This window comes from Chelonus insularis, unplaced genomic scaffold, assembly GCF_013357705.1.
Source record: "Chelonus insularis isolate UGA/USDA-ARS -01 unplaced genomic scaffold, ASM1335770v1 contig_88_pilon, whole genome shotgun sequence".
NCBI classification, from domain to species: domain Eukaryota; kingdom Metazoa; phylum Arthropoda; class Insecta; order Hymenoptera; family Braconidae; genus Chelonus; species Chelonus insularis.
The window spans coordinates 3,300,873-3,328,147 of NW_023276776.1; the positions used below are offsets into that span (position 1 = coordinate 3,300,873).

General features: G+C 32.0%; 2 protein-coding genes across 5 annotated transcripts; both read left to right on the forward strand.

Annotated features, from left to right (window-relative positions):
• The first annotated feature begins 931 nt into the window (after positions 1–931).
• LOC118071836 (uncharacterized) lies at positions 932–13,817 on the forward strand. 4 transcript variants are annotated; one of them, XM_035091275.1, is made up of 17 exons: positions 932–1,880; positions 2,677–3,095; positions 4,435–4,721; positions 4,864–5,579; positions 5,706–5,850; positions 5,913–6,267; positions 6,619–6,994; positions 7,245–7,451; positions 7,748–8,275; positions 8,385–8,675; positions 8,793–9,075; positions 9,137–9,409; positions 11,125–11,286; positions 12,409–12,842; positions 12,926–13,111; positions 13,191–13,537; positions 13,738–13,817. In XM_035091275.1, exons 1-17 carry the CDS (start codon positions 1,728–1,730, stop codon positions 13,787–13,789), a joined length of 5,214 nt encoding a protein of 1,737 aa, XP_034947166.1. In that variant the 5' UTR covers positions 932–1,727; the 3' UTR covers positions 13,790–13,817. The 4 variants fall into 4 exon arrangements, with proteins under 4 accessions (XP_034947166.1, XP_034947163.1, XP_034947164.1 ...); XM_035091272.1 differs by lacking the exon at positions 11,125–11,286 and having other exon boundaries at positions 932–1,524; positions 1,601–1,880; positions 4,432–4,721; XM_035091273.1 differs by lacking the exon at positions 11,125–11,286 and having other exon boundaries at positions 932–1,497; positions 1,601–1,880; positions 4,432–4,721.
• A 7,991-nt stretch (positions 13,818–21,808) lies between these two features.
• bowl (brother of odd with entrails limited) lies at positions 21,809–25,279 on the forward strand. The gene is made up of 3 exons (XM_035091067.1): positions 21,809–22,315; positions 22,951–23,693; positions 23,917–25,279. The coding sequence occupies exons 2-3, from the start codon at positions 22,951–22,953 to the stop codon at positions 24,737–24,739; spliced, it is 1,566 nt and encodes a 521-aa protein (XP_034946958.1). The 5' UTR covers positions 21,809–22,315; the 3' UTR covers positions 24,740–25,279.
• Positions 25,280–27,275: the final 1,996 nt, after the last annotated feature.

Consider the following 27,275-nt stretch of genomic DNA (forward strand, 5'->3'; position numbering starts at 1 on the left):
TAATTGAACACGAAATGATGCAATGAACATGAAAAGGAAAATACAACTGATCTCAGTACTTGTCTCTATTTTAAATTCTATAAATTCACCGGTTTATTTGCACAATGACGTAGATATGCATATGGAGATGGCGCTTTGATTACATTGGGATGATATAAAATATGTGATTACCTTGACATTCCATAGAGATCAAAAATTGATACCAATTGTGCTCGAAATAATGTTTCTTCAGCATAATCATAATTCATTCAGAATGATTTCTAATTATTTAAATTCTTCACTGATTTTTTTCTTTATTTTTCACGATAAATTTAAAAATATAAATAATATAAATTCATTCCAAACTTTTTAATCAATAAATAAATAAAAAGCTATGTTTAGAAAACATGAAATTATTCAAGTGTCGGTGTCTGACCTAGAACAGACCTGAACCACTGACTGCAATGTCAGGTCACATTCAATAAGGTAGATGTCTAGTTGATCTCTCATCAAAAAACTACCTTAAATCGATAAGAGCACTGAAGTATATCCGAGTCTGATAAAATAAAACTCACCCAAGTCTTTGATCAAATTTATTTTAATTTAAAATTCTTTTTATTATTAAATCACAACTTTTTTTTTTAAACCTACAGTTATTTACACTATTAATAAATATATTTAAACATCATTTTTAAAATATAAAAGCTGAATGAAATTTATTGATTATTGTTGGAAGTTTATTGGAGTCATTGAGTGGAAGAAATGATTCAGTATCTTGATAGCAATGTTCAATTTTATTATTACGAGCATATCAATGGAACAAAACATGGAATGCAATGAAATGAATTGATCATACAGTTGATAATTGGTGTCTCTTCTTTATTCCAGTTTGTCTGAAGCAAAGGGGGATGGCGCTTCAGATAAAAGATGTAGATTCTGGTATCTAGTAGCAACGGCTGGTCCAGCGCGCGCATCGTTTTCGAGTTTCTTTCCCTTTATGTTCTTCCATCGACTCTCCCCACTATTAATCTCGCAATTCATCCCTCCAGTGCTTAACATCCCTCGATGTGCAGTTACCCTCGCTTCATCTACGTTTCTCGCGCGCGAGAGAGAGTAGGCGTCAGGGCGCGCGGTGTGGACGCCGCCCGTGGTCTCTCCCGGTCGCGGACGACACCCTTGTTGCTTTCACACTTTTCCAGACTAACAAATAAACAAAATAAGACTCGATTCATTCCTCTACTTCTGATATCGGCCGAATCATGAGCCAAAAACGTTGAATCACCCAGAATACTTCAACCAGTGTTTTTGTTATTTTATTAAAAAATAAAAATAAACGAAAAAAAAAAAAAAAATATTAGAATGGAGTTTTTAAAAAAAATGGTTTAAAAAGCATTATGAGTGAGATTGTACATCCGTCCGTATAAGTTTGAATCATTAACGCATCAAGGACCTTTGTTAACTCGTAAAATGACGTGCAATCTGAAGTGAAACAACAGAGAATCTCGCCTGAGGTCGTGTGTGAGTAAATAGTGAAGAATAAAATGAGTATGTGATGCTAATATGTTGTTGAAGATAATGAAATATTGAGATGATTAAAAACCAATGAGACTTGCTTGAAAAGTTATAGGAATGAAGCCTGATCAGTATTTTTGCGTCGCGTTCCCCCTAACAAGGATCGATAAGCCCAAGGAGTTTGACTAGAGAACGGGTGCGGCCAACGATTGGACATTCTTGAAGGGGTGAAATTCATGGCTGGAGCATCTGCCACAATCAGGCCCATGGGCAGACCACGCGCCTGTAGAAATGCCGGCTCGCCGGCCTCAGAAATAGCCATAGATCCAAGAAACTTAGACGCCTGTAGCACGCATCCATGTCCTACTTATGTTTCCAATCATCCTCAGGTCAGCTGATTTATTATATTATGATATTTTTTTTCAATTCTTCAAGCAGACTCTTGACCTCAGGTCAACGACTCTAGGTTGAGAGTACTTAAGGGCTTAGGTCGAGAGCAAAGCATGTAAATTTACTGAATATTTAAATTTAATTGCAATGAAAATTAGATTTTTATTTCATTTATTATCATAATAAGAAGACAAGACACTAGTTATCATCTTGTATTCAAACTTTTGAACTTTTGAACTCTCAAGTTAAATATTAATTGAAATAAAGTTCACATGGAATTTTTTGTTTCTTCGACCTGATAATTACTTCAATAGAAATAAAAAATTGTGCTCTTTAAGCATTCATTGATAGTTGAAGTTAAAGGTTGAATGAACATTTTAAATAGATCTTCTAGACTTGAAAAAAAAAAATTCTATGTTTAATTGAAGAAAATTCCTCTTTTTATGACTTGAGATACATATATTTTTTTAATTGCTTAACAAGAATTTTTCCTCTTAAGATGAAATAAGAAATAATAAAAGAAAGTAAAATATAAATAGACATTGATCCAGATAAAAAGCCGGATAAATTATTAATCAATTAGTCTAACTATAAAAATAAAATATCTCTTGAAATTAATGTTTTTAAAATGATGAAAAAAAAATTCAAACACCACTTGATTTATACTCTATAATTCAATGATATTAGAAAAAAGATGTTGAGAATTATTTTCAAACGATTGAAAAAAAAAAAAAATAATTCTTCTAATTGATTTATAGCTTAATTAATATCAATCAATTTTATGCCATTAAATAGGTCGACGTTTCGACACAAGTCGACCTAAATACAGCAGTAATTCACGATTGGAATCGTCGAGTTACCCCTATGTACTCTCGAGAGGATTTTAAAGAACAGTATTGTATAACGAGTCGACAGTTGGATGCAGTAGAAAAGTCTGGCGGTGGTATATTTGGCTGTCTGTCTACTAAGGGTGCATCTCCTTGTTCTGCTACTCGTGTATCAATTCTCTCAGCGTGCGTGAGAAGTGCATCGAGTGATGAAAATATTTGTGATGCTCCATATCCACGGAAACCTTTTCAAATATATTATCAACAGCCTTACCCATCGTATCATCAAAGATTCTCTCGGTACGACCTTGATGAAGATGAATGGATCCAAAGTTCATATTTTCGACGGCGACCCACATCTTTTTGCACAACTCCCGACCCTAAAAGGTAATTTATTACTCCAACTAATTATTATGAATAACTTTTAAAACCCCTACTTTTTATCATTTTTTTTTTTAATCCCGATAGAAAAAAAAAGACTCTCTTGATATTTACTATGAATTATTTATCAGAAGATTATTTTTAATGAGAATTTTCTGATCAGAAAGCTAAAAAACAATTTTTTTTATTCTGGTTCTAATTATTTGTTCATTTTGAAAATAATGTTCATAAATTGGTCGGGTTACCCTACACACATTCATTTAACTACAAATCTCTAACAAGTTTTTCGACAAAAGACTTTTAATCAGTTTGATTAATGATAATAACAACACTGAACTTGTGTTATTTTTAGATATTTCAATTTATTTCATTCATCCATCAGGAAAGACTATTTAGGATAAAGCAAATCTCTAATCATGCTGACATAATCCATTGATTATCAATTTCAATATTATTAATTTAATAATGTCAAGTACAAATTTCTAATTTCATCATCAATATTAAATCTTATTGTAAAATCTATGAAATGTTTTATCAATTGTTGTGTTAAACGAAATTTGATTCCTGTTTTACCTAATAAGTCTCTTTTCCCAATTCTCAATGATCAATGTAACGTAGAGGACGATAAATGTAATTGATCGAATGATGTAATGGTATGTCCGAAGATTAACAGAATTACAAGGTTTACAATTGATCCTTTTTACGACCGGCTTTCACTCAATTTACATGAGGGTCGTTACAAAGTCCACGATGGTTCCATGTAGAGCATAGGGAATAAGAGAGAGAGTGAGAGTATATCCAATTGTTCCTGCCAGATACAGAGCTATTCACTGTCGTTCCCTGATGTTACGCATCGTATCCTGGTATTGAGGGTAACTTTTGCGTTTTCAATCCAAGATAATGCCACTCACATGTAGGGAAATATAAAAGGGACATGTGTGGGCAACTTTGATGCCTGGTGTCTATCTTTATTACATTTCTTTTTTGCTTTTTTTCCTTTCTTTTGTTCCTTATTCATATATATGATGCACATTCGTTTGGTTGAGATTGAAAAAGTACGTATACACGAATTCTTTCGATCGTTGATATGAGGGTGTGACTATGGTGGAAAATTACATGTTATTATCATACTTTTTTCCCTTTTATCATTTGTCTTATTCATGGAATATAAAAGGAAGAATAAATCAAATTAATTTTATGGCATCTAATTTACGTTCCATAATTTTTCATTTTATTTATTCAACATTTTCAATAAGATGTAAGTTTAATGAAATAAATAATGGAAGAGGCATGAGAGATTACTTGGAATCTATTATTGAAGTTCTATTTTTTTATGTTAAAGCAGATACACATGGCTCTCAGATGATGAAGAATCAATGAGACTCGAAGGACCAAGGCCAGTTCTCCCAGCTATTTCTCAACCCCCTCACTCAGCAATTCACAAGCCAAAACATGTGAGTTTTGCACGCTCGCAAACTCTTACATCTATTGATATGGCATCACGCAGCAGGAGTCCACCAAGACCTCATACTCAAGAACGATTAATTGATTCGCAACCGACTGCTACACCATCAATGCTACCGGGATCCACTCATCTTTATCAACCTCCAGAACCAAAAATTCTTGTCTTAGGTAATTATATAATAATGATAATAAAAATTTTATTTCCACCGGGTCTGATAAATTTATGTATTTATTTCAAGGTTGAACTAAATAAGCACAACTTGATAGACAAAATAATACATAAAACATGATATTTATATTTATGTTATAGAGAAAACAAAAAAAAGTGCTATGAAAACACAAGCAACACAAACAGATCTTTCAACAAGTTTCAAAAGAATTCCTCCAGTAACTTTGAGTCCTAGAACCATCCATCGAGTTAAGATGGTATCTCAAGGCGCTCAAACTAATGGAATTATCAATGGAAGGAGATTAACAAAGAGTTATTCGGAAGCTGGTCAATTTGGAACGCATTCAGGAGGAAGTGGAAGTAAAGAAGAAGGGGCAGATCATGAACCATTACAACGTACTCAGAGTGAAGAACCACCTAGATCGCCATTTTTGGTTGATACTCCTCCAGATTCACCATCGAAAGATGCTGAAGATCACCAATCTACAAATCAACACCTTCTTAATGGTAGCATAGAACAGTTGCCGGATAAAGAGGAGCCAAAAGAGGATGAAAAAGAAATTTTAATTGACTTCAAACCAGCTCCAGTGTCACCGGATGCCAGGGCGATGTTAAAACAAATGCCAATGGTCTGGAAAAGGCCGATTACTCTTCAGAAGACCTTGTCAGATGGAGAGATCAGAGTTGAAAGAAGAGAGCTTGTTGATGAAGCTGGAGCACCAAGTTATCCACATACATGCCGAAGGAATTATTTTGATCCATGGCGAACTGTCAGGCCACCCGTCCAGTTTTCCTCAACGCCTGATGATTTATCTCTACTCAGAACCTGCACTCCAACTGATGAACACCACGAAGAGGTAATATTTTATAAAATAAAATTGTCATATTAAATTGTTAGCCATATTTTAAGAAAACTCTTAGCAATTTATAATATAATTTTATGAACTATTCTTTATAATTAGGAAACTTTTATCTTTTATCAGGAATTCCATGAAAATATCATTCGACGAGGTCTTTTCAGAAAACGAAGTGTCTCTTTAGAGGATGGTGTTCAAGAACTAACTTCTGGTGATTTTAGTCTTCCTCGATCACTTCCAACTTCTCCAACCTCACCAACTGCTCATCAAGGTAAAGAAATGAATACTGTAATTATAGATAATTACTGTAAACTTTCAAATTGATTTCTGTAGCATCTCGAAAAATTGAAGAGAATCCGAGGTTTGAAATTAGAAGGCCAAGTTTCTTGAGGACGTTCCCAGTAATTGGACCAGTGTCACCTTTTGCTTCGAGTGATTCTCTAACGAATGATGTAACAAAGGATCACAGTGATGGGATTTGGAATGAATCCCAAGCAACTGTTCTTCAAGCTGATTCTCTTTCTTTGCTCACCCCGTCTTCAAGAAGGAGACATTTATTACTTCTTCAGCATCAACAAAGATCTTCAATGGATACAGAAGCTCTAGATATTGAAGAAGAAATTGATATTGGCCCACCAAGCCCAAGAATTCGTTTAGAAGCTCCAGCTAATATTATTTTAACACCAAGGTGACTCTCTCTCTAACATTGTTAATATTTAAAGTTCATCATTAATATGACTAAGAAATATGTACGTAATTTACATACAATACTAGTATGCGACCGACTAATTAGTGAGTGAATAATTAAATATAGTCTTCAAATAACATTCAATCAACAATTAAAATTTATTTATTAAAATCCATTGATTAACTACACGATGTTTTACATAAATACGAAAATATTTTGATGTATTAATTAAATCTAATTATATTGTGTTATAATTTTTAAACCATAAACTCGGTTTATTGATTTCTCAAAGGCTTGTAATTTTTGAATTAATCTATCCCAGACTTTGATATGGAAATAAAATCATTTCAGTGAGCCATTATTGCTATCAAATGGTCGACCAAGAAGTGGCCTTCGTCGTCGTAGTCCTGGTCCACCATATTCTCAACCGCAATCTCAATCATCGAGTGAATTGGCGTTAAGTATTGGTCGGACAGATTCAGGACGCACAAATACTACAGACTTGTCAGAAGCATCAACCACAGAGGATTACATCACTGCCAATACTTCAACTGGCACAGGAACAGCAACAGGCACATCAGCAACGACAAGTTCATGGTCCAGACCTGGTGCTTATCAAGCATCATCAAGTGCTGCAGCATCAGCATCAGCATCCACCACTGCCACAGCTGCCGAGGGCAGTTCATTTGAGAGTGCCAGTTCAATATATAGTCTAGCTAGAAGCGAAGTAAGACCTAAATACAAGCATAAACAACTGTTAAATATTTATAGTTTATCACATATCTTTTTTATCATGGTTTTTAGCTTGAAATTTTAAATTATAAAGATCACTAAATCTCTCCCAGTTTTGCGTTATCATACATTCATAAATCCCTTGTGGCAAGATTCTACATTTTTCTATGTCATAAAATTTACCTTGAATATGGAGATAGTTTATGAAAATATGGAACAATATTGATCGGAAAATTATTAAACAGGCTGTCGTTGAAGAGCCAGCGAGTCCAAAAGCAATTCTCGAGGAAATGGAAATGGGATTTGATTTGGGTGACTTGGCACCACCTTCTCCAGCAAGGTCAACTAGCAGTAGTAGCTCTGGTAGTTATGATTTAGAAGACGCCATGCCTGATCCTTATCCAACAGCACCATTAAGTGGACATACATCTGAAGCAGAGTTAGATCATGAGGTAAACTATTAATAAATCCTAAGAGTTTTTATTTTTACTTGAAAATTATTTTTTTCGCTTATAAAGGTATCTTTAAAAGCTAATTTATAACGTAGAAAAACCTTCATATTGGAAAAAAAATCGATGTTTTAAGTTTTCTATCATTATTCAGAACATAAAAGAAACTTTAAGCTTATCTAAGACTCTGGAAAATCTTATATTTTATTGAATTTTGATTACTTAGGTTATAACAATTATTCTTTTACATTGAATTCATTGATTTTTCTTAAGAATACTTCCTTTCTTTTTTTTTCTAGTATCACCCTCCGAGAACTCCTCAAGAATATCGCTCTCCATCATCCAACTATACAGAATCTCCCGTAAGCACACGTGGATGGACTGAAGAAGAGCGTAAAAAAAAACGAAAAACATTTACATTAGATTTTCCATCTGCTCCAGAAGATAGCCATCTCATTGACAAATCTGATATTCATTTAGAGAGTATGGATGTCAGTCCAACTCCCAGTCATCGTCATAGACCTCGTTCCAAACTTAATGCTGGAAGAACTCCCTACAGAAATAACAAAAAAAGAGAGTCAGTACCATCACCAATGTCTGCATTATCGAGAAGTCCCCAGAAAGAAGACTGGTTGAGAGAACCAGCTGACGATTCAGTACAAATTCCAACATCTGATGATTCTAGTTGTAGTCATCATTATCATTTACACCATCATCATCACCATCTTCATCGAGATAATCAAGAAGGAGGAAGATATAGGAGGACACGTGAAAGTCCTAGAAGAAAGACTAATAGTTATTTATCAACACGAAGAAGAAGTAATGAAGTAAGTTTTTTAAAAATACCTTTTTGTTTGAATGTTAAAAAGACATTTAAAAATAAATATGCAATATCATATGTTTTTAATATTCATAATTCATTTAATTTTTTTATAGGATAAAAATGCAGCATTAACTGGCAGTTTACCAAGACGTCGAACACGGCAGACAGATGATATTTGCTTTAGCAGACTAAGTCCCGGAGGAAGATATTCAAGGAGCCCAGGTCATAATAGCCACACAGCGATAATTGTCAAGTCTCCAAGTCCTGAAACAAGATTAAAAGCACTATCAGCTGAATCCTTGCGGTCGGTTAGTCCGGGGAGTGATAGCGTATTTTACAGCGAAAGTGCTGAACTATGTATTGCTCATCATGATACACATCACTGTCATAATTGTGGTAAAGAGGTTGGTAATAAAAAAGACTTTTTATTTTGAGAAAAAAAAGTATATTATAGCAGAGTACATTAAAAAATTAATCTTGAAATTAAACAATTTATATTTTAATCAAATTAAATTAATCAGGTAATGGAAGAAATAGTCCAACCTCCAGCTGACTTTGCAGATTCTCCGGAAGGACCTCGAGTAGAACCGAAACATCAAAGCCATAGGTTATATAAAAAACTGGACAAAAGGTATAGATCTGAAGACCGGGGAGAACGAAGATATCATCGTAGTAATGGAAGATCTGATGTTCGAGCAAAATCTGAAGAAAGAGGAAGGTCGTCTAGTAGAGGATCACTTGAAGATGGAATTAAAAGACGACTTCAAGCCCGAAGTACTGATGTCAGCATGGAGACATTGGCATGTACGTCCAGTAATATTATAAATCACATCAAAATTCTGATTCCTATTATTTTTATTTATAGATCGAGAAGATGAAGATACTTATGTAGAGCCTTACAAAGATTACGAATGGATCTATATTGGAGAACTTGAAGAAAGTCATGTCTGGAAGCGACCAGACAGTCGTGATGGTGATGATGAGTCATCAGAGGGTCCAATTAAAGATAGAAGAGGTTCTCAAGGTTCAACAGAAAGTGAGAAATGTTTCAGAAAAAAATATCAAGCTGCCACACATCGAATGGTTCATCGAAAAAGTAGCGGAGAAATGTACAAGCGCATTCAGAGCAAAAGCTTCGGTAAGATGCTAAATAACTTTTTATCTTTTACTGAAAAAAAAAACATGTAGGTCACATTGTTCACATAGAAAGTCTAACTTTTCTTGCCGCCGATTCATTTGACGTTTCTCACCAATAAAGTGAAGGTCGTTTTATTTTTAATCCACTCTATCACGGTCGGGTCGTCTCGGTGAGCTTTAAACAACGCTCACGTGTTCCAAGCATCTCTCACACTTTCTTTTCACTCGCTAGTTACTCTATTTTTCTCTAATCTACTTAAGTATTATTAAAAATATCACTTAACTCATGTTAAACTATTAAATGTTTTAATTAATAAAATATCCACTAGAGATCCGGTGAATGTTCTTTTTTAAATTCTTGTTTTAATTTTATCATATTTTTTTTTTCTTCATGTAAATGTGCATTTATGAGTGTGAGGAACATTGATAAAAATTAGCATGACAATGAGAAACATAAGAGTACAGATTATACACTTTAAATTACATTGAATAAATTACTACACTTGATGAGAATGTCTTTCATGTATTTATGTACTTATAAAATGATAAAAATTATTTAAAAATTAATTGATAAATGTCTTCTATAATTACTCTCGAAATGATATAAACCAGAAAGAATTTGAAGAATTTTATGCTCTTCATGTATTTTTAGAAGATGAAAGTTTGATTGTTTAGATTGAATTGAATCGTCTGAAGCTCCAGGGAATTTTAAAAACTTTTTTTTATCAAAATTTCACATCAAATTGATATAAATTGAAAAGCTGATGTTTGAAAATGATTTTATATTCTCAAGTGAGCTAAAAAATTGATTAATTCTTGAAAAATAAGTAAATGTGTCGTTAGGAGTAAAAATCGCAACACTTAAGGGTTATTTTCTTGATGATGTTCTTAGAGGCTTCTAGAGCCGATGACTCAGCCAACACAGTTGTCACTTGACTCTCGTTTACTTTTCTAGTTCTATAAAAGAAAAAACATATGAAGTATTTTGTTAGCAAGAAAAGAAAAATATGAACGATTGAAAGGAATTTGTAAAATTCTACAAGATAATATGAGTTGAAAGAAAGATGAATAAAATAAAAAAAGCATGGCGTTCCTGAGCTTAAAATAATTCTCGCGTAATGTATGACTTGTTTAAATTTAAAACGTACTGGTGAGTCCAAAGTCTATCTTTCTTACTCTTTAGCAAATGAACTCGCAAGAAGAAGGGTTTGGTAGGGTCGTGGTAGTCTTTCAAGAGAGGGGGCATCGGCCAAAGAGCTTTTGGCTGCAGTCAGTGGGTCAGGGCGCCGAGTTACATTCCATGAGGCTGTTGGTTGAATCTTTAACACTCACTCGTCTCCTGGTGTTATTAACTATTTCTTCTGAGTGTAATATAAAAATTTATTTTTAACAACCATTCCAAGTGTTCCAAAAATTTAGAAAAAAGTGTTGTCAAAATTGTCTACAATTTATTTCATTTTAGAACTATTGAGAATTATTATTAAAAATTTTTCGGATACCATTTTATGATTTAAATTCATAAAATAAATATTATTGTTTCACAATAAAATTTCTTTCAAGTTCCGAACTATTATTGATTATTAGAATTTTATATTGGAGGACCATTTGATCAATTGGTATTGATTGAAAAGTGAATTTAGTCATAAAGAAATTCTCGATAACCATCCTCAACTTTTAATTAATAACGCGAGTCGGTCATCGACTCAGCGTCTTAAGAATTCATCAGAATGGTCTGTGATTCAGCTGGGTCTGAGTGTGCAAGGGAATTGGGCGAAGATGTATCTCTCAAGAGATCATTGGAAGAGTTACTAAAGTGCATGCTCAGAGTTTGGTGTCGTGAAGGACAAGCGCTGACCAAGCTGGGAGTTCCAGTACCTGGTAAATATTGTTGAAAAAACATTAAACCTGCAGAGTATCAATTTTTTCCATACTCAAGAGCTTCTTGATGAGCCAAATGTAGTTTGCTACTTATTCAAAAATGCTTACAGCTGCAAAAATTTTATAATCATATTTAAGCACGTAAATTTGGCAAATTGTCGAAGCCTCGACCTTGTTCTCGGGTTTTCTCATAACGGACTGTCTGGATGGTAGACGACTAAAATGTATATTTTCTGTTTTAAATATCCAAACTATGCCAACAATCATTTGTCTAGTAAACACGTGTTTTTTGAGATTTGTTTGTCAAAACTTTATTCCATGTCCTTGCAATTAAATTTATACTCTAACAGAAACCACGGATGATTTCATGTCCACATATTGCAGAATAATTATAAAGATGAAAATAATAATGATTATTAAAATTCTGTAATCATTCTATGTTTAAGAATATTTTAAAAATTTTCTAAGACATTAGATGTTTATAATTAAACCTAAAACAATTAATTTTTATTAGAGCATAGAATTCCATAGTTATACGAAGGACTTTTCAGGGTCGGTTTAATCACTGGAATGTTTTTATTTTATAATAAAAATATCATTGGAATGTGAAAAAATTATTATAGGGATTTGTAATAATTTGAGTGGAAAAATTGCGGGAAAAAATAGATCAAGATGATATTATAATGATGGTGATGATGAAAAGAAATTATAGCGTAGATATCTATGTATATATTGAACAATCGTGTCAACATATTGAACGCATTGCCCCGCTCTTACTCATCATCAGGGTATGGTGTTATTTTTGTTCGTCCCAGTGCTTTCAAAAGAGTCTGTCAAAGACCCAAGCGTCATGTTCGATATTATTTGACAGTTAAAGAGAACAACTGATGAAAGAGAGGCAATTTTTCATTCAATCTTCTTCTAATTAGTAAAAATAACTCACAATATTTTTTTTACTATTTGTCTACTTATATTTATCAATTTTCTGTTGACAAACTATTTTCAAGAAAAATGATTCACCTATGTCTGGATAATGAAATTTTTCCAGAATTCAAAAGAAGGCTTTAACAAATTGAATATTGTTCATTGAAAAAGTTGACTTAGTCTTTGTTTTGGTTTCAGAGAGTGATAAAACAGTAGTGGTCAAGCGGGAAGCAGGTGGAGAATTTGGCTTTAGAATTCATGGTTCAAAACCAGTCGTAGTATCAGCAATAGAGCCTGATACACCAGCTGAAAATTCAGGTCTTGAAGTAGGAGATATAATAATGTCAGTGAATGGTCGAAGTGTAATGGATGCAACACATTCAGAAGTAGTTCGTTTGGCTCATTCAGGACCTGATATTCTGGAGCTCGAAGTAGCTCGAACATGCAATGTTTTAGCACCCAGAGTTACACGAGGAGGTCTGAAAGAACCTGTGGAAGTTGCCGTTTGTGCTGGCTATCTTTGGAGACGAGCCACAACCTTAAATCCATCTGGAACAACTTCAGCAAAATGGGTTCGAAGATGGTTTGCTCTACGTCAGGATAATTGCCTTTATTATTACAAGACTGATACGGTAATAATTTGTTCTATTTTTAGCGTTATTATTGTAGTTAAAATTTAAAAAAAAAACCAATAAAATGAATTAATTTTTTTCAGGATTCTCAGCCAGTTGGAGCAATGATGCTTATGAAATATGACGTAGAAGAAACACCAGAAATGCGGGCCCATAGTTTTGTTATCAAAAAACAAAATGCTCCATCACATTATTTGGCTGCTGATAATGATGAAGCTATAAGGAAATGGATGACTGTGATTAAAGAAGCTGTTGCACGAAATAATCAGGTAATAAAATACATAAAAGCATATTCTGCTAAGTAATTACATGCTAATAATAAATTCTATATTCTTTTCTACTTGACAGGCTGACACATGGTTAGATGCTTCATTAAGAATGACACAGATGCCAGCATGTGCTATTCAACGCCCTGATTGTTTTGGCTATTTAAGTAAGCAGCAAGATCGAGCAAAGAAAACATCATCACCTACGGGTTGGTCTCGACGTTACTGTGTTCTCAAAGATGCTGCATTATATTTCTACGATGATGCTAATGCTGAAAAAGCATTCGGCGTTGCGTGTCTTCATGGCTTTAGAGTTCATGGCAGTGCACCAAGTTCTGGCGGAAGAAAGCATGCATTTGAACTGCAGCCACCAGATCCAACACAGAGGAGTTATACATTTGCAACTGAAACTGAAATGGATAAGAAAAGGTAAATGAAAAACACTTTGATAAATTTTTGATCAGTCTGTTACTATAAAAGCAAAAGAAGTAACGAGAGAATCAAAATTATTATTGTGTACCAGGTTCTATTTCGAAAACTCATTCTTTTTATCCGGTAATTTATAAATATTCTAGAATTGATAAAAATAAAAATAACTTCATTATTGATTGTCTAATACTATTTTTCAGATGGTTAGCTGCGTTAGAGTACTCAATTGATCGGTGGATAAAAGTAGGTTGATGGTAAGTCGAAGTTTATTATTAAAAAAGCGAAAATATAAAAAAAATATATTACAAAAACATAAGCAAACGACGATGTTCATCGAAAAGTTAATTTATAATACATAAGTTTTTATTATGTAATGACCACATCAGAAAATATTAATCCTTCATAATTTAAATCCTTAAATATAATTGAAGATAAAATGAAAAATATAACGAATCCTTGCCGTCCCTGATACGTTTACCGCATAATAAAACCGCAAGCTAACTGTTGTTGTCTTTAAATTCTTCATAAAATTAACGAAACGAATTGCCAATTTATTTTTATTATCGAAAAACAAATAAAAACGAAAACGAAAGAAATAGTTTTTCATTTTTGTTGATTATTAGTTAAACAATTATTTTGATTATTTTAATACACAAAGAGATGTTCATTGATTCAATTATTCATTTAAATAGGATGTTTTATACTTCAATCACTATAAATTAATATTTCATGAAAAATAAAATACAGCTATTTTAAAAGAAGATTAATGAAAAAATATAATAAATAAATAGATGGATAAAATATTTTATTTTCATTGTGTTATTAAATAGTTGTTGTTATTCATAGATTTATCAAAGAATTTCTAGTAAATATATAAAACTTTTTATTTGATACTTATAAATAACGAATTCTTATTTCGATCAAAATATTCATAATTTTGGAGTCTATTTATTTATTGATAGAACTCGAATAATAAAAAGCGTTCACTTCATATGCATAAAATGGTAGTAAAATATCGTTTTATTATTGAAAAAGTTTACTTCGAATATACATATGTTTAATAACGTCGTATGAATATATAATAAAGTTTTTCAACAGACTTCAAAATAAAATTTACAGAATATTATCGATTCTAAAATTGAAACATTATATATAGAGTATAATTAAATAAAAATTAAAGGAATAAATTATTTAATACATATTAAAATAACCATAAATTAAAAATGACTGAAAGATTGTTAATGTGTTCTAAGATCGGAGTCCAATGATGACAAATTAAAAAAGAAAATTAACAATAGAAGAAAAACATAAACGAAAATATATAAAACTCGCTCAAAATCATCAATAAATAGATGAATAAATAACAACAAAATCAGAGATATTAATATAAAGACTTACATAAACAAAAAAAAAATACTGATTTACTATTGTATTATAAGAAGAACCCCATTTTCTATTTTAACCAATAAAAAAATGATCGTATATAAAAATTAATAGATTTATTGACAAAAAAATTTTTATCGGGAGTTTAAAATAAATTAAATATTTATTAATTTGATATTTAATTTTAATATTTCTTTATCTTACAATTTCAAATTTTTCATGTTGATATAGAAGATCATATATTAGTAGCTGTAGATAACATAGCAACCCTATGCATCTTTATTTAAAAAAAACGTGCTTTTTAGTTATAAAAATAAATAAAAAATATAAAGTTGTATAATAGCATTATTCATTTCATCAAAAAATATATGGTAAATTATTTATTGAAGATTTTTATAAATATTATTAATAAATAAATCGAATAAAAATTGTTAAAAAAATATATAAATGAATATATCAATATATCTGCTTTTTAATGTCTATTTAAAAATAATAACAGTATATAACTAGACATTTGACTATAATGAAAATACCATTCATTACATTGATTGTTTAAATTCTAAAAATATATAACAAATGATTTACAATTTTTGATGTAAAATAGATTTAAAAAATCGACAATTAGTATTAATGCCTTGTAATATAAAAATTAGATAATCGTTTTTAGATCCTTATATAAAAAAACAAATCATGACAAAAGATATGTATAAATAATTTTTTTTCGAAAATATAAATGGATTAGAAGACGAAAGAAATTAATTGTAAAATTCCTTAAACGGAACCAAAATGGAGTTATGGAACATTTCTACCAAACAAAATCAATAAAATTCGATTTTATTTACACACACTCTCAATGTTTTAGAATAAAAAATGATTTTTTAGAGAATAAAAATATCTTTTATTTCCTCATAGCGACAGTTATCACATAATAATGCTTTTTATGTTCATGTATATTCAATATTGCATGAAGGTTGCATAGTTTTCCATTTAACTGAAATATTTTATTTGTTTCTATTCCTTGATCTGAGTGTTCATTAGCCACTAAGTCATGAGAAAGAATTAATCGTGTGTACATAAGATAGTCCTGTAGGTCGCAAAAGTTGGAGGAAAAATCCATGACTATAATTTTAAACAAAAAAAAAATGAATGTAAAATACCAGGCTATATGTAAACGCTCTTGAGGATTTTGTTATGTACATAGATATAGAATTGAGTATGTGCATGATGTTTTTAAGGATAGTAGAGTGTACAGAGTGACAGGTAAGGACAAAAAAATGCGAAAAAAACATCAAAGAACCGCCAAATAGAAGAAATGAAACACGTCAAAATTCATCCACTTGAGATATTTATTTTTCTATTCAATAATTAATTATCCATTTACTCATTTCCTCATCAGCAATTCAGACTATCTAATTTTTTTTTCTTTCCAATTCAATGAATAAATAACTAGGTTTAAAAATATTTTATAATTTAATCAAAATCTAATTTGATTATAAAAACTATGTTGTATTGAGGATAATAAAAAATTAAAATGTACATACAGAAAGAAATAAATAATGTATAGATGTAGTTAAGTTGTAAATTAAAGTAGAATAGTGATTTAAGGTACACAGTTTAACGTGTGATTCGACAGGAACGATACGAAGGATGGACATGATATTAGAGCGACCGTAGCATGGTCTAATTATGCAAAAACCCTTTTCTCGTGCTCCTGTCTTGTGTTTTACCTACCAAGGAACATAGACGAACTGGAATTCAAGGATTAAACAAGATCAACATATCCTTTTTTCTCATCTATTATTGACCTAAATCCAAATTAATTTGATGACATAAACATTATTAAAATTTCTAAAAATATCATGTCAGCATATCAAGAAAAAATTATCAAGAATTTTGTTGTCTGATTTAAAATTATTTTCAAAAACTTATTTTCGCAATAGTAAATCCGTAGATAAATTAATTCGATGAGTATTCTAAACCAGGTAATCTTACCTGTATTTCTAAGAAAAATATTCACAGACAGAGAATTAAGTTACTAGATGAAATTAGAGAAAAATAATTGAATGAAAAAATGTTAAAAAAATTCATTCATGTGGTTGTCGCCAACCACTTTAAATCTTTTCATATTAGATAAAGTGAGACAGGTAAGAAAATGAAACGAAAGGAAAACATGAAGATGAAATAAAGGAGTAAAAGAGTAAAGAAAGACGCTCTCGGGACTTCATGGCTCCGCATACCGACACGACACGTAATGAGAACGTAGCATCACTACTCCACAGCTATCTTGGATATCAGACCGACACACCAACCATCCGGACACTGCACCTACAGCAACCGTAAGATAAAAAAGAAGAAAAAATATTCAATGAAAAAATGAAAATAAAAACATTAAAAAATTATACCACTAAAGAGAGCACATGGGTACTCGTGCAAAGCAACAATATTGGAATATTATAAGTATCTGCCTCTATTAAATGACCCACAGTAAATTCCAAGGATTTACTTTTTATTTTTAATGCTATGTTACTTTAAAATTACATTTTATCAGTTATATTAAAAATTAAAATTACTCTCCTTACGTTTATTTTAATTTTTATATTTAAAATCTAATTGTTAAACTGATAAATTTCATTTCTCTGTACTGTTTTTTTTAAATATAATATTCAATTTCCTGAGAACAATTGAAATTATGTAGAATATCTCTAGCATTGTTAAATAATTGATAACAATTTTTATCAATAAACAATGCTTATTACGTAGCATTAGAAATTTCTCCAAGAATCACTTTCCTGCTTTGCTCCAAGTGAAAATGAAAATACATAATATTTGTACATCTCAAGTATATTATTTAAATAAAGAAATTGAAAACTTATTTAACATAAAATAACTTAAAAAAATAAATATAACAGACATTTTTTGATATTATAATATATAAATTGAAAAGAAAAAATGATTAATACTAATTATTACTAATGAAATGATAATAAAAATAATAAATATAATATAAAATTTTTGAATCTAACTCACTCTTACCAATGTGAGTATCTAAAGTGGTTGAGGACGACCACGTAAACGCGTTTCTTCTGGGTTTGTGTTGCTTTGGAGGCTTTGGAGAACGTTATAAGAGCAATAAGATATGACGAAAGGATAGGATAGGATGTAGAAGAGTAAAGGGGAAGGGAACTAGTTCAGTGAACAAAACAACAGTGGAGGCGGTTGCACGCCAGCAGGGCTTTGGTTAAAGCCAGCAGACACTATTGCGGCTCTTCTCCATTTTTCTTCTTTTCTCTTGTTCCTTCTTCTTCTTCATCCTTTCCTCTTACTTTATTTTCAACCTTTCCTTCATCTTTCTCTCCAGTCGGAGACCTCAAAGGATTACATCTTTCGTTACCATGTAGATTGAGCTCTCGAATAATGCAATAGCAAAAGATACTATTTGACGAAACTTCACGTTCCAGTGAACTAATCATTATGATGATCGAGTCTTCTCCCGTTACCTTGGCAAAGCAATTTGTCAACTTAAAATCTTCTCTCAGAATTCCAGGTCTCTTTCTTTGGCTCTTTTAGCTGTTTTATGCTTCTCTGTCGGCACGTACGATCGTTGGAATCCTGAATTTAAAACGCTTTGAGAGTGCGATATATAAATACTTTAAACTTAAATCATTTAAAGACCTTCCTTTCTTATTTTTACGAGTCGACGAATTTTGAAATTTTCTACGGGATATATTGAAGAAAAATGACCTGCTATTGGAACTAACTGAATTATAGATGCTGAAAAATTTTATTTTTATCAATAAAACTGTTAATTTATTCTCATTCAGTGTTGAGTGTTTCCCAGAGGGATATTATTTATGCTAAATGATCATTCAATTCACGTGACAAACAATATCATTATTCAAATTATTTCACAAAGGTGTGAAAGTTCTTTTTTGTTTGTATTAAAATACTTTTTTTTCTATTTGTTAAAATAATATTGTTATATTTTTTTTCTTCTTTTGAGTTAATTGGAAGAAAAAACATTACTTTGATGGTCAGTAGAATATTTGAAGGTGAAGAAATTACTTGATTATTAAAACATAAGATTCCCAAAAGAACTGAGAATAACCAATTATTTTTGATTACTAATTAATGATTTAACTTGATCAGTTTTTGGTTTTATCATTTTTTTAAAATTAAGTAAAATATTATTTAATTTTTATTTACTTCGTGTTCATCAGAGATCAGAACTGTAAGTTCTTATGTACTGATTATAATTAATTTATTGTGGCATTTATTCTTTTCATACATTCTACGACAGACATAATGGTGAAGCATTCATCATAAAATTTCTTTTTCATAAATTATGGTAAGAAATATTAGATGAATATTAATCAGTCCAAGTAGTTGTTGACAATAAAATTTTTCCACTACATTAAATTTTGGTGCCCCCTCATTGTCATCAATAGGTAGGCCAATTCCATTATTCGGTGCAGCTATTATTTTCTCAATAGAAATTCTCAAAAAATTCGGAGGTTTTTCAAAAGAAATAATACACTTCCAAATGGTGTGAAGGCTTTTGAACTATTCTGGAGTATCCTACATTGTCCTCTAAGTATTGAAGCTCAAGATTATTCAAGTGTTTATTATTTAAAAATATTCTCAAGTGCAACAACATTTTATTGATATTTATCAACATGTTAATAACAAATACAAATGCACTTACTCATGTCCATTTAACTTTTATCTCTTGGTAAAAATTTTTCATCATCAACATGTGGAATAAAATATTAAATGCATGTAACTCTTTTTGTTTACTGTGTTCAAACTTAAATCAATGTTTCAATAACTAACAAAAACAAATTAAGGACGAGATAAACCATAAAGAATAGGCATTGAAGAGGTAAAAAAAAATTACAATTAAAATAACTCTCCAACACCTTCCAATCGCCTTACTCTTATACTCGTAGGTACTATGAGTTAGCTGTGAAGAAGGTTCCATGCTTATCTTCAACCTAAACGACTAAAGAGACAATCCATGTACCTGAAGTGTCCTCTAAGACTTTCTCAAGCCATTACATTACTTTAAGATAATAGCATCTTTAGGCTTTTTATAAACTTTGTGTGTTTCTACTTTATCATCCCTTTCTTACTATTATTTAAATTATTACTTTAAAGATCTTTAATTTGAAAAAAGACTTCCAAAAAATAGTGAATGATGGAAAGAAAACATTTAAGTAGAAGATTAAATAAAATGATCAAAATGACGAAATTGATTAAAGCAGAATCCTAATAAAGATTTGATGGTGTCTGGATGCTTTTTTGTACGAGTAAGGTAGAATATTGGATTTATTTATCGTTAATTAGAGGATTTGAAATTCAAAAATATTTTTCAACACAAAAAATTGAACAAAAAAGAATGGGGTATGCGTAGATAATCTATACTTACAACCTGTTGTCTATATTGTAGCTTAATCTTTAATTTTAATACTTTTTTATGATTATTTTTTTTTAGCCTATGGCCCCTTTTCAAGGTTTTATCTTTGAAACATGGAACCAGTTATCTCAGCTACTTTGCGTTCTGCTCACGCAAATCTTTTGGACATACATAATCTTTCATTTTTTTCCACCTGCTAAGCAATACTCTAAGTAATCATTTAAATTGAACGGAACAATAAAAATGTTCAACTAAATTGACATCAAGGAAGAATAATGAAACCTGTAGCACAGTCAGGTTGGAAGATGAAAACTTGAAAATTAGAAAAAGAAATATTAGAAATGTAAACACGAGCAGCTTTTAACTACGCTCTGGTGAAAAAGATAGTGTGAAGTTGATTTTCCACCTGAAAAGTAGACTTAGCACAGGTGTGCCCAAACACTAGGAGTCGTAAAGAGAGAAAGATAGAGACAAAGAGCTTAAAGAAATGAGAGAGCCAATATTTTTCAGTGTGAAGCCGGCTGGGCGTCGGCGGCTGCTGGTCCAAGATCTCTCGAGAGAGCCAAGAGTGCCTCTGGCTGAAACCGCACCGCTCTCTTCAGGGTCCCTTGTCTAACAAGTAACGTCTGACCATCAAGCAAGCAAAGTGTACTAAGTTTTATACTTAAATCACTTATTTTAGATTGCAGTAAAAATTTCCCAATATCTTGAGGGTTTATGAGACTTTGATAGAGGCACTTATATTGTTAAAAATCTCTTGACCAGTACATAACAACAATTAGACTATCTATTTAACGATAGAATAAAACTCCAATACTTTTCAACATTCAACAGTGGAGCTACAAAAAATTTTTATGATGATAAAAATTACTTGGAAGCTGGAAACTTATCTAAATGTAATGATCAACATTTTACGATTGTAAAAACGGCATGAGAAGTTGATAAAAACGTCTGAGTCATTTTCATCTATTTTGTAGTAGAATGATGACTTTTCATTGTTTTGAATGTCTATTTATTTTCGTTGAACATTTTGAAAGCTCATAAAACTCAAGTTCAGGCTACCAAATGATCGAAAACGATACAAAATGTAGAAAAAAAAACGTGTGATATCCCACAGAGTGATGGGTACCAATTCAAAGTTAAGTACGGCCCTGGGATTCTCAAGAGTAAAGCGGGGTCCAAAAACCACCTCAATCAACCTGCGGTGTTCAGCTCACCAGCTAAAGAAAGGTCTGCCCCCTCTACTGAACAGATCTTCATCTCCCTTTATCATGTGGCTAAGCCTCCTCAGTATCTTTGTTGCATTTCTTCAGCTTCTTTACACTCCCCACTGCGTCGCAAATCCCCTGGATCCTCCCACCAACTTGGATACCATCATGCAGAACGTAGGGAACCCCCTGCGAGTGGGATGAAGGCTGTAGCATCCAGCAGCAGCGCTACTAGCGGCAACCAAACTGAAGAAACTAACCGTAGCTCCTCAAGAGGCGCCTGTTGGTGTATGTGGGTGTTTTTGTATTAGTGTATCCAATCATTGGCATGTGTGCAAGGCGGAGGAAGCTTACCTGACGGCGTCCAACACGCAGTAAACCGCGCTAGACCTCGAACCTGCTCGTGCTACAGTTATGTGTTATCATCAGCTACTGTGCTATTCCCATCAATTCCATTCCGTTATGTGAAATAACGTCACATCACTCCAAATGGAGTCTGGATAGCCTTTAAAACCATTTTTTTATCAAATTGGATTAACTGGATTACTTTAGGCATTCGGATAAGTTTCATTTTCACTTGAAGTGAGAAAATAGTGGAAAAATCATTTCTTATCTTCTCTTCGTACTCATTCAAGTGTTCCTCATCATCACCTTGATGGTTTTGTTAAAAAAACGTGGAATTTTGTGACTTGTGTGAAGGATAAGAGATAAGTCTGGAGATGCAAGGCTGGAGAGAGAACTAAAGTGCTCCAGAATCCAAAGAAACAACTTAAGGTAGGAGAAAAATATTCCAAGCTTATTTTCCCTCAACATTCAATGTATTTAAATGATATTTTCGGGGATTTTCTAAGTAGATAATTAGATTATTATGTTGATTGATAAGAGATACGATGCATGCTGCGGATAAAATTCTTCATTTCATGATGGCGGCTCGGGACCAGCCATGACGGACCCGCGGAAGCCATGTTGGCAGGTGTGCTTCGAGATAACCAGTCTGTAGATTCGTGGAACGCGTTCGCGTGGTTGATATCAAACTATCACCGACAGAGAGCGCATTTTGTGTCCAACAGAATCGTAATTACCTGCTGCAATTTTTATGACTCCAGCTTCCAACTGTTACCTTTTCCCAATCTTCCGGAATTGATTAAAAATTTCTAATTTTCTCCTCCTCAAATATCCTTCATACAACTGGTTTTTATCTGGTGGAATTCTCATGGTCATCATCTTTCATTTTATTCTTATTTTTGGTCCATCGTCTTGTGATTGTTATTTGAACAATAATTCATTTAAATAAATATAGAAAATTCCTCGGAGTTCTCTAAGATGATTAATCATTTATTTAAAATTTCTTCATGTTCCAAATTTTTCAACTTCTTTCATTAATTACCATTTCTTTCCAATTTTTCTAGATGCCGACTGATTTAGTGGTAACGTCTACTGCTACTGAAGAGACACGGTCCCGTGATTTGTTGATCTCATCACGAACTTCAGGACCAACGTCTTCAGGTTCTTCTAGCAGTAGCGGGCTTTCCTCTTCAAGATCTTTTGACCCATCGAGTTTAGCGTATCATCATCATCACCATGGCTTCGTTGCAAGTCTCGGTCACCCTCATCATCGAGAATCATCAGCCTTTGTTCCTGTGGTTCCTTCAAGACTTCACCTGGCTCCATATCCTGGAGAAATGCATCCTCATCTTTCTGGACCACCGCCTCCATCTTCTTCATCATCGACCAATCAAGATCACGAAGGTAGTGAATCTTCAGCAAGAAGCAAGTCTTCTTACGAGATAATGGCAATGATGGCTGATAAGAGGAAAGAATTGGCAGCGGCAAGAGCTCTTCTTTTACCCCCGCCTCCTCTATTAGAACCTCCAGCGGGATATCCTATTTTTACTGGACCTTTCCAGGGAGGATCAGCGATGTATCCTCCTGGAGGACCATTGGCACACCAACATCTTGACAGAAGACTACTTAGAGCTCCCGGCAGAGCATCCAGGCCTAAAAAACAGTTTATTTGTAAATTTTGTAATCGACAATTTACAAAGAGTTATAATTTACTAATTCATGAGAGAACTCATACTGATGAAAGACCATATTCTTGTGATATTTGTGGAAAGGCCTTTAGAAGACAGGATCATTTACGAGACCATCGGTAAGTGATTTAACAGAAATGATTATTTTTAAAATTCTATATTTCATAATAATTTTTTTTTTGTAAATTATCGTTTTCTATTAATCAAATAATTCGTTAACATCAAGCCAAATTAATGAATTTTTAAAAATAATGACATTATTTTGAACTGTTTACTTTTTTTAGCTAATTTTTACTGTTCAACTGATTATTATATACATAATGTTTTTAATTGTTTTTATAGGTATATTCATAGCAAAGAAAAGCCGTTCAAGTGTGGCGAATGTGGGAAAGGTTTCTGTCAGAGTCGAACTTTAGCCGTTCACAAAATTTTACATATGGAAGAATCGCCACACAAATGTCCTGTATGTGCTCGCAGCTTTAATCAACGAAGCAATTTAAAAACTCATCTATTAACGCACACAGACCATAAGCCATATGAATGTACATCATGTGGAAAAGTTTTCCGTAGAAACTGCGATTTAAGAAGACATGCATTGACTCATGCAGTTGGAGATGTACCTCCAGAAGCATTAGAAGAGGCTTTAAGAGATGATGATAGCCCTGAAGAAGACTGTGGACCAGAACCCGGGCCATCAACGTCATCTTTAACACCTTCATCAATATCAGGTACTTCTGGATCATCAGTATCAATATCAAGTTCATCGGGTCCTTCAGGGTCATATTCTTCAGTAAGTCAACAAAGCTTACCTTCAAAACCACAACTCCAAATTCGTCGAGATCTTCTTCAAGTAAAGCCATCAACAATAACGAGCCAAAATCCACCGCCGCCACATCTTCCACCACCTCCGCCAATATTGACGTCATACAGACGGCGACTAGGTTCTCCTGGACCTTCCAGAGTTTTTTTGGAATTGCAAGAAAGAGAAAGAGAAAGGGAAAAAGAATTGCAAAGACAACAAGAACAAGAAAGACAACGAGAAGAGAAACAAAGAGAAGAAGAAGAGTCTAGACCTTCTAGAGCTCCAACTCCTCAACCTCCGCCACCTCCACGGCCTACCCCTACAAGGCAAGGATTCACTATTGCCGATATAATGCGTCGATAAATGCCATTAATTATAGAAAAAAAAATTATTTTTCAAGTATTATGAACCATTGGAGAATTTTTTAAATACTTCGATAGAACTTATAAAGAAGAGTTTATCGAAGATACATAAATTTTCAAGATGTTAAGATTGAGGGAAACAATGGGTTTTGGTTTGAAAAAGCAAAACGATTGCATCAAGATATTGAAAAAGGTTGGAAAATATTCATGGGAGTTGATTTTCTAGTATATTATTTTTATTTGTGATGAATATTCCAAGCCATATACCGTACTAATGGATTGAAATCATTGATTTTAGTTCTCTACTATGACAAATGCAGTTAATGCATTTTTGATTAAGTAACATTTTTTATTCAACATAAAGTACCTTCTTTCTATTATAATGTACTTTTTTGATCATTTTCAAACCAGAATATCATTTGTACCCTTTCTCACAATGTTTAACGGCATCATAATGACTTGAAAAAAGAAATTCTCTGCTTCTGTGTCATCAATCATAATTCTTGACTGTCGAAAGTCATCTATTATCAAAAAAAAAAAAGAACAAGAAGGAATAAGATATACAGAAAAAGCAAGAAAGAGAAAGAGAGAGGAAGAAAGTGGACAGAATTTGAAGTCTTGCGATGTCATGTTTCTCCGCCCCTAGATTATCTTCGTTTGAGAAAAGAACAAAAAGAATATGAAGAGAAGGAAAATGATGTAATTTATTTTTTTTTAAAACTTTTAAAAAGACTTTTGTTATAAGTACAGTTCAAAGTGCAACGGTCATATTTTGATTCTTTTTCAGAACTCACACGTAGTTTCTTCATTATATTTTGATTAAGAAGTTTTTCTTAAGATTAGTGTTGTTTATAATTACAAAAATTATGATTTTATTAAATATAACAAGTTATTGTTTTCTAAGTGAACAATTGATGGATTTTTTTATATAAGTGCATTAAGCGCAATTAGTTGGACATTTGCCTAAAAAGTGCAATTAGTTATTCAAAAGTGATATTATTTAAGATGAACAAGGACATTGTTTAAAAAAGTTCATTATTATAAATAATAAAACATCGTTAAATAATTATTTTTTTAATTTGCTCTGAAAAAGTTGAAAAATTGTGAACAAAGACTTTTGCTAAAAATTAATAATTTGGGGAAAATATGAATGAACTTTTTCAATGATATCGAAATCATTCCAACTAATTTTTTCGATTAAGAATTTAAATAAAATATATATTTGTATATATGATTTATATATATAATATTTGCATATGTAAGATCACAGTTTTTGTAAGATATTCAAGGAAGATTTCTATTCTATTTGTTTATAAATATGAGATTTTTAAGACTGTGAGAAAATTTTATTACTTGTTACTTTATCGGAGCAAAATAAAAAAAAAAAAAAAATTTATGTAAATAAGGCAGCTTAAAAATTGCTCAGAAAAGTGCCAATTTAAAAATATTTCGAAGTTTGTGATTAAAAAGTGCTTCCACGTAAAAATAAATATTAAAAATTAAAGTGAATTTTCAAGTGGTTTGCATTGAAAAAAATATAAATCAATAATGAAAGACTTCAAGAGCATCACAAAGAACCTGCGTAAGGGTCTTTGGCCGTACTTTCAACGACATTTCAGGCGGTAAAATGCAAATTTCATGGTAAAGAATAAGAGCATAAGTAGGTAGACACTACAGTAGATGAAAGAACTTTGAAAAGTAGGAAAACTCGTCAGCGAGGCTACTGTATCAGTGGCAGGTGCAATACGGAGCCTTAAAAAGTGAAAGAAGCTTTTTAGAAAAACGTCTTGCTACCTGGCGTCGAATCTAAAAATATTTCTGACCCTCGTCAGACAACCAGTGAACCTTCATGCTCTTGTACTATTTCTCCTTAACATTCATTTATTTATCCTTACATTTTATTCCACTAAAACTCACATTTTTCATCTGATTTCTTACAAAGCGAGCTATTTAACTGGTCTCTTTGTATGTCTACTCTACAAAAGTACCTTCAAACGCCCAAAACTCAAAAAGCAATAATCTTCCAACATTTTTTTGTATTTTAAATGGCTATAAACATTATTTCCAAAAAAAAGAATACATCTATCAAAAAGAATTGGGTTTTAGATTTTGGAGTTACAAAAAGCTTTCTGAAGAGTTTTCAAAAAAAAAAAGATTTTTTCTTGTGATATTATTGTAGAGAAAAATTCTAACTTCTGTAAAATTTTATATTTAATCAATATGCTAAGTAAGATCGAAAAAGCAATAATTGCATTATCATTATGCGCCATAATTAAATGTATAAATAAATCGGTTCATTTATTCTTATATGATCCTATAGGTTTTAGCCATGGATAAAATATAGAGAAACATAAGAATGAAAGAAGAACTAGTAGAAGTAATAGAGAGAAGAATAGAATGAACAAAAAGACCATAAAAAATAGAGTAGACAACCAATTGCGCCATTTGTAGGTGGACAAAAAGAAAAAAGTATTCTTTGTTGTACTAAGAAATGCCTGAAGTCTTTAAGACTACTAGAGCTGGATAAATATAATAGA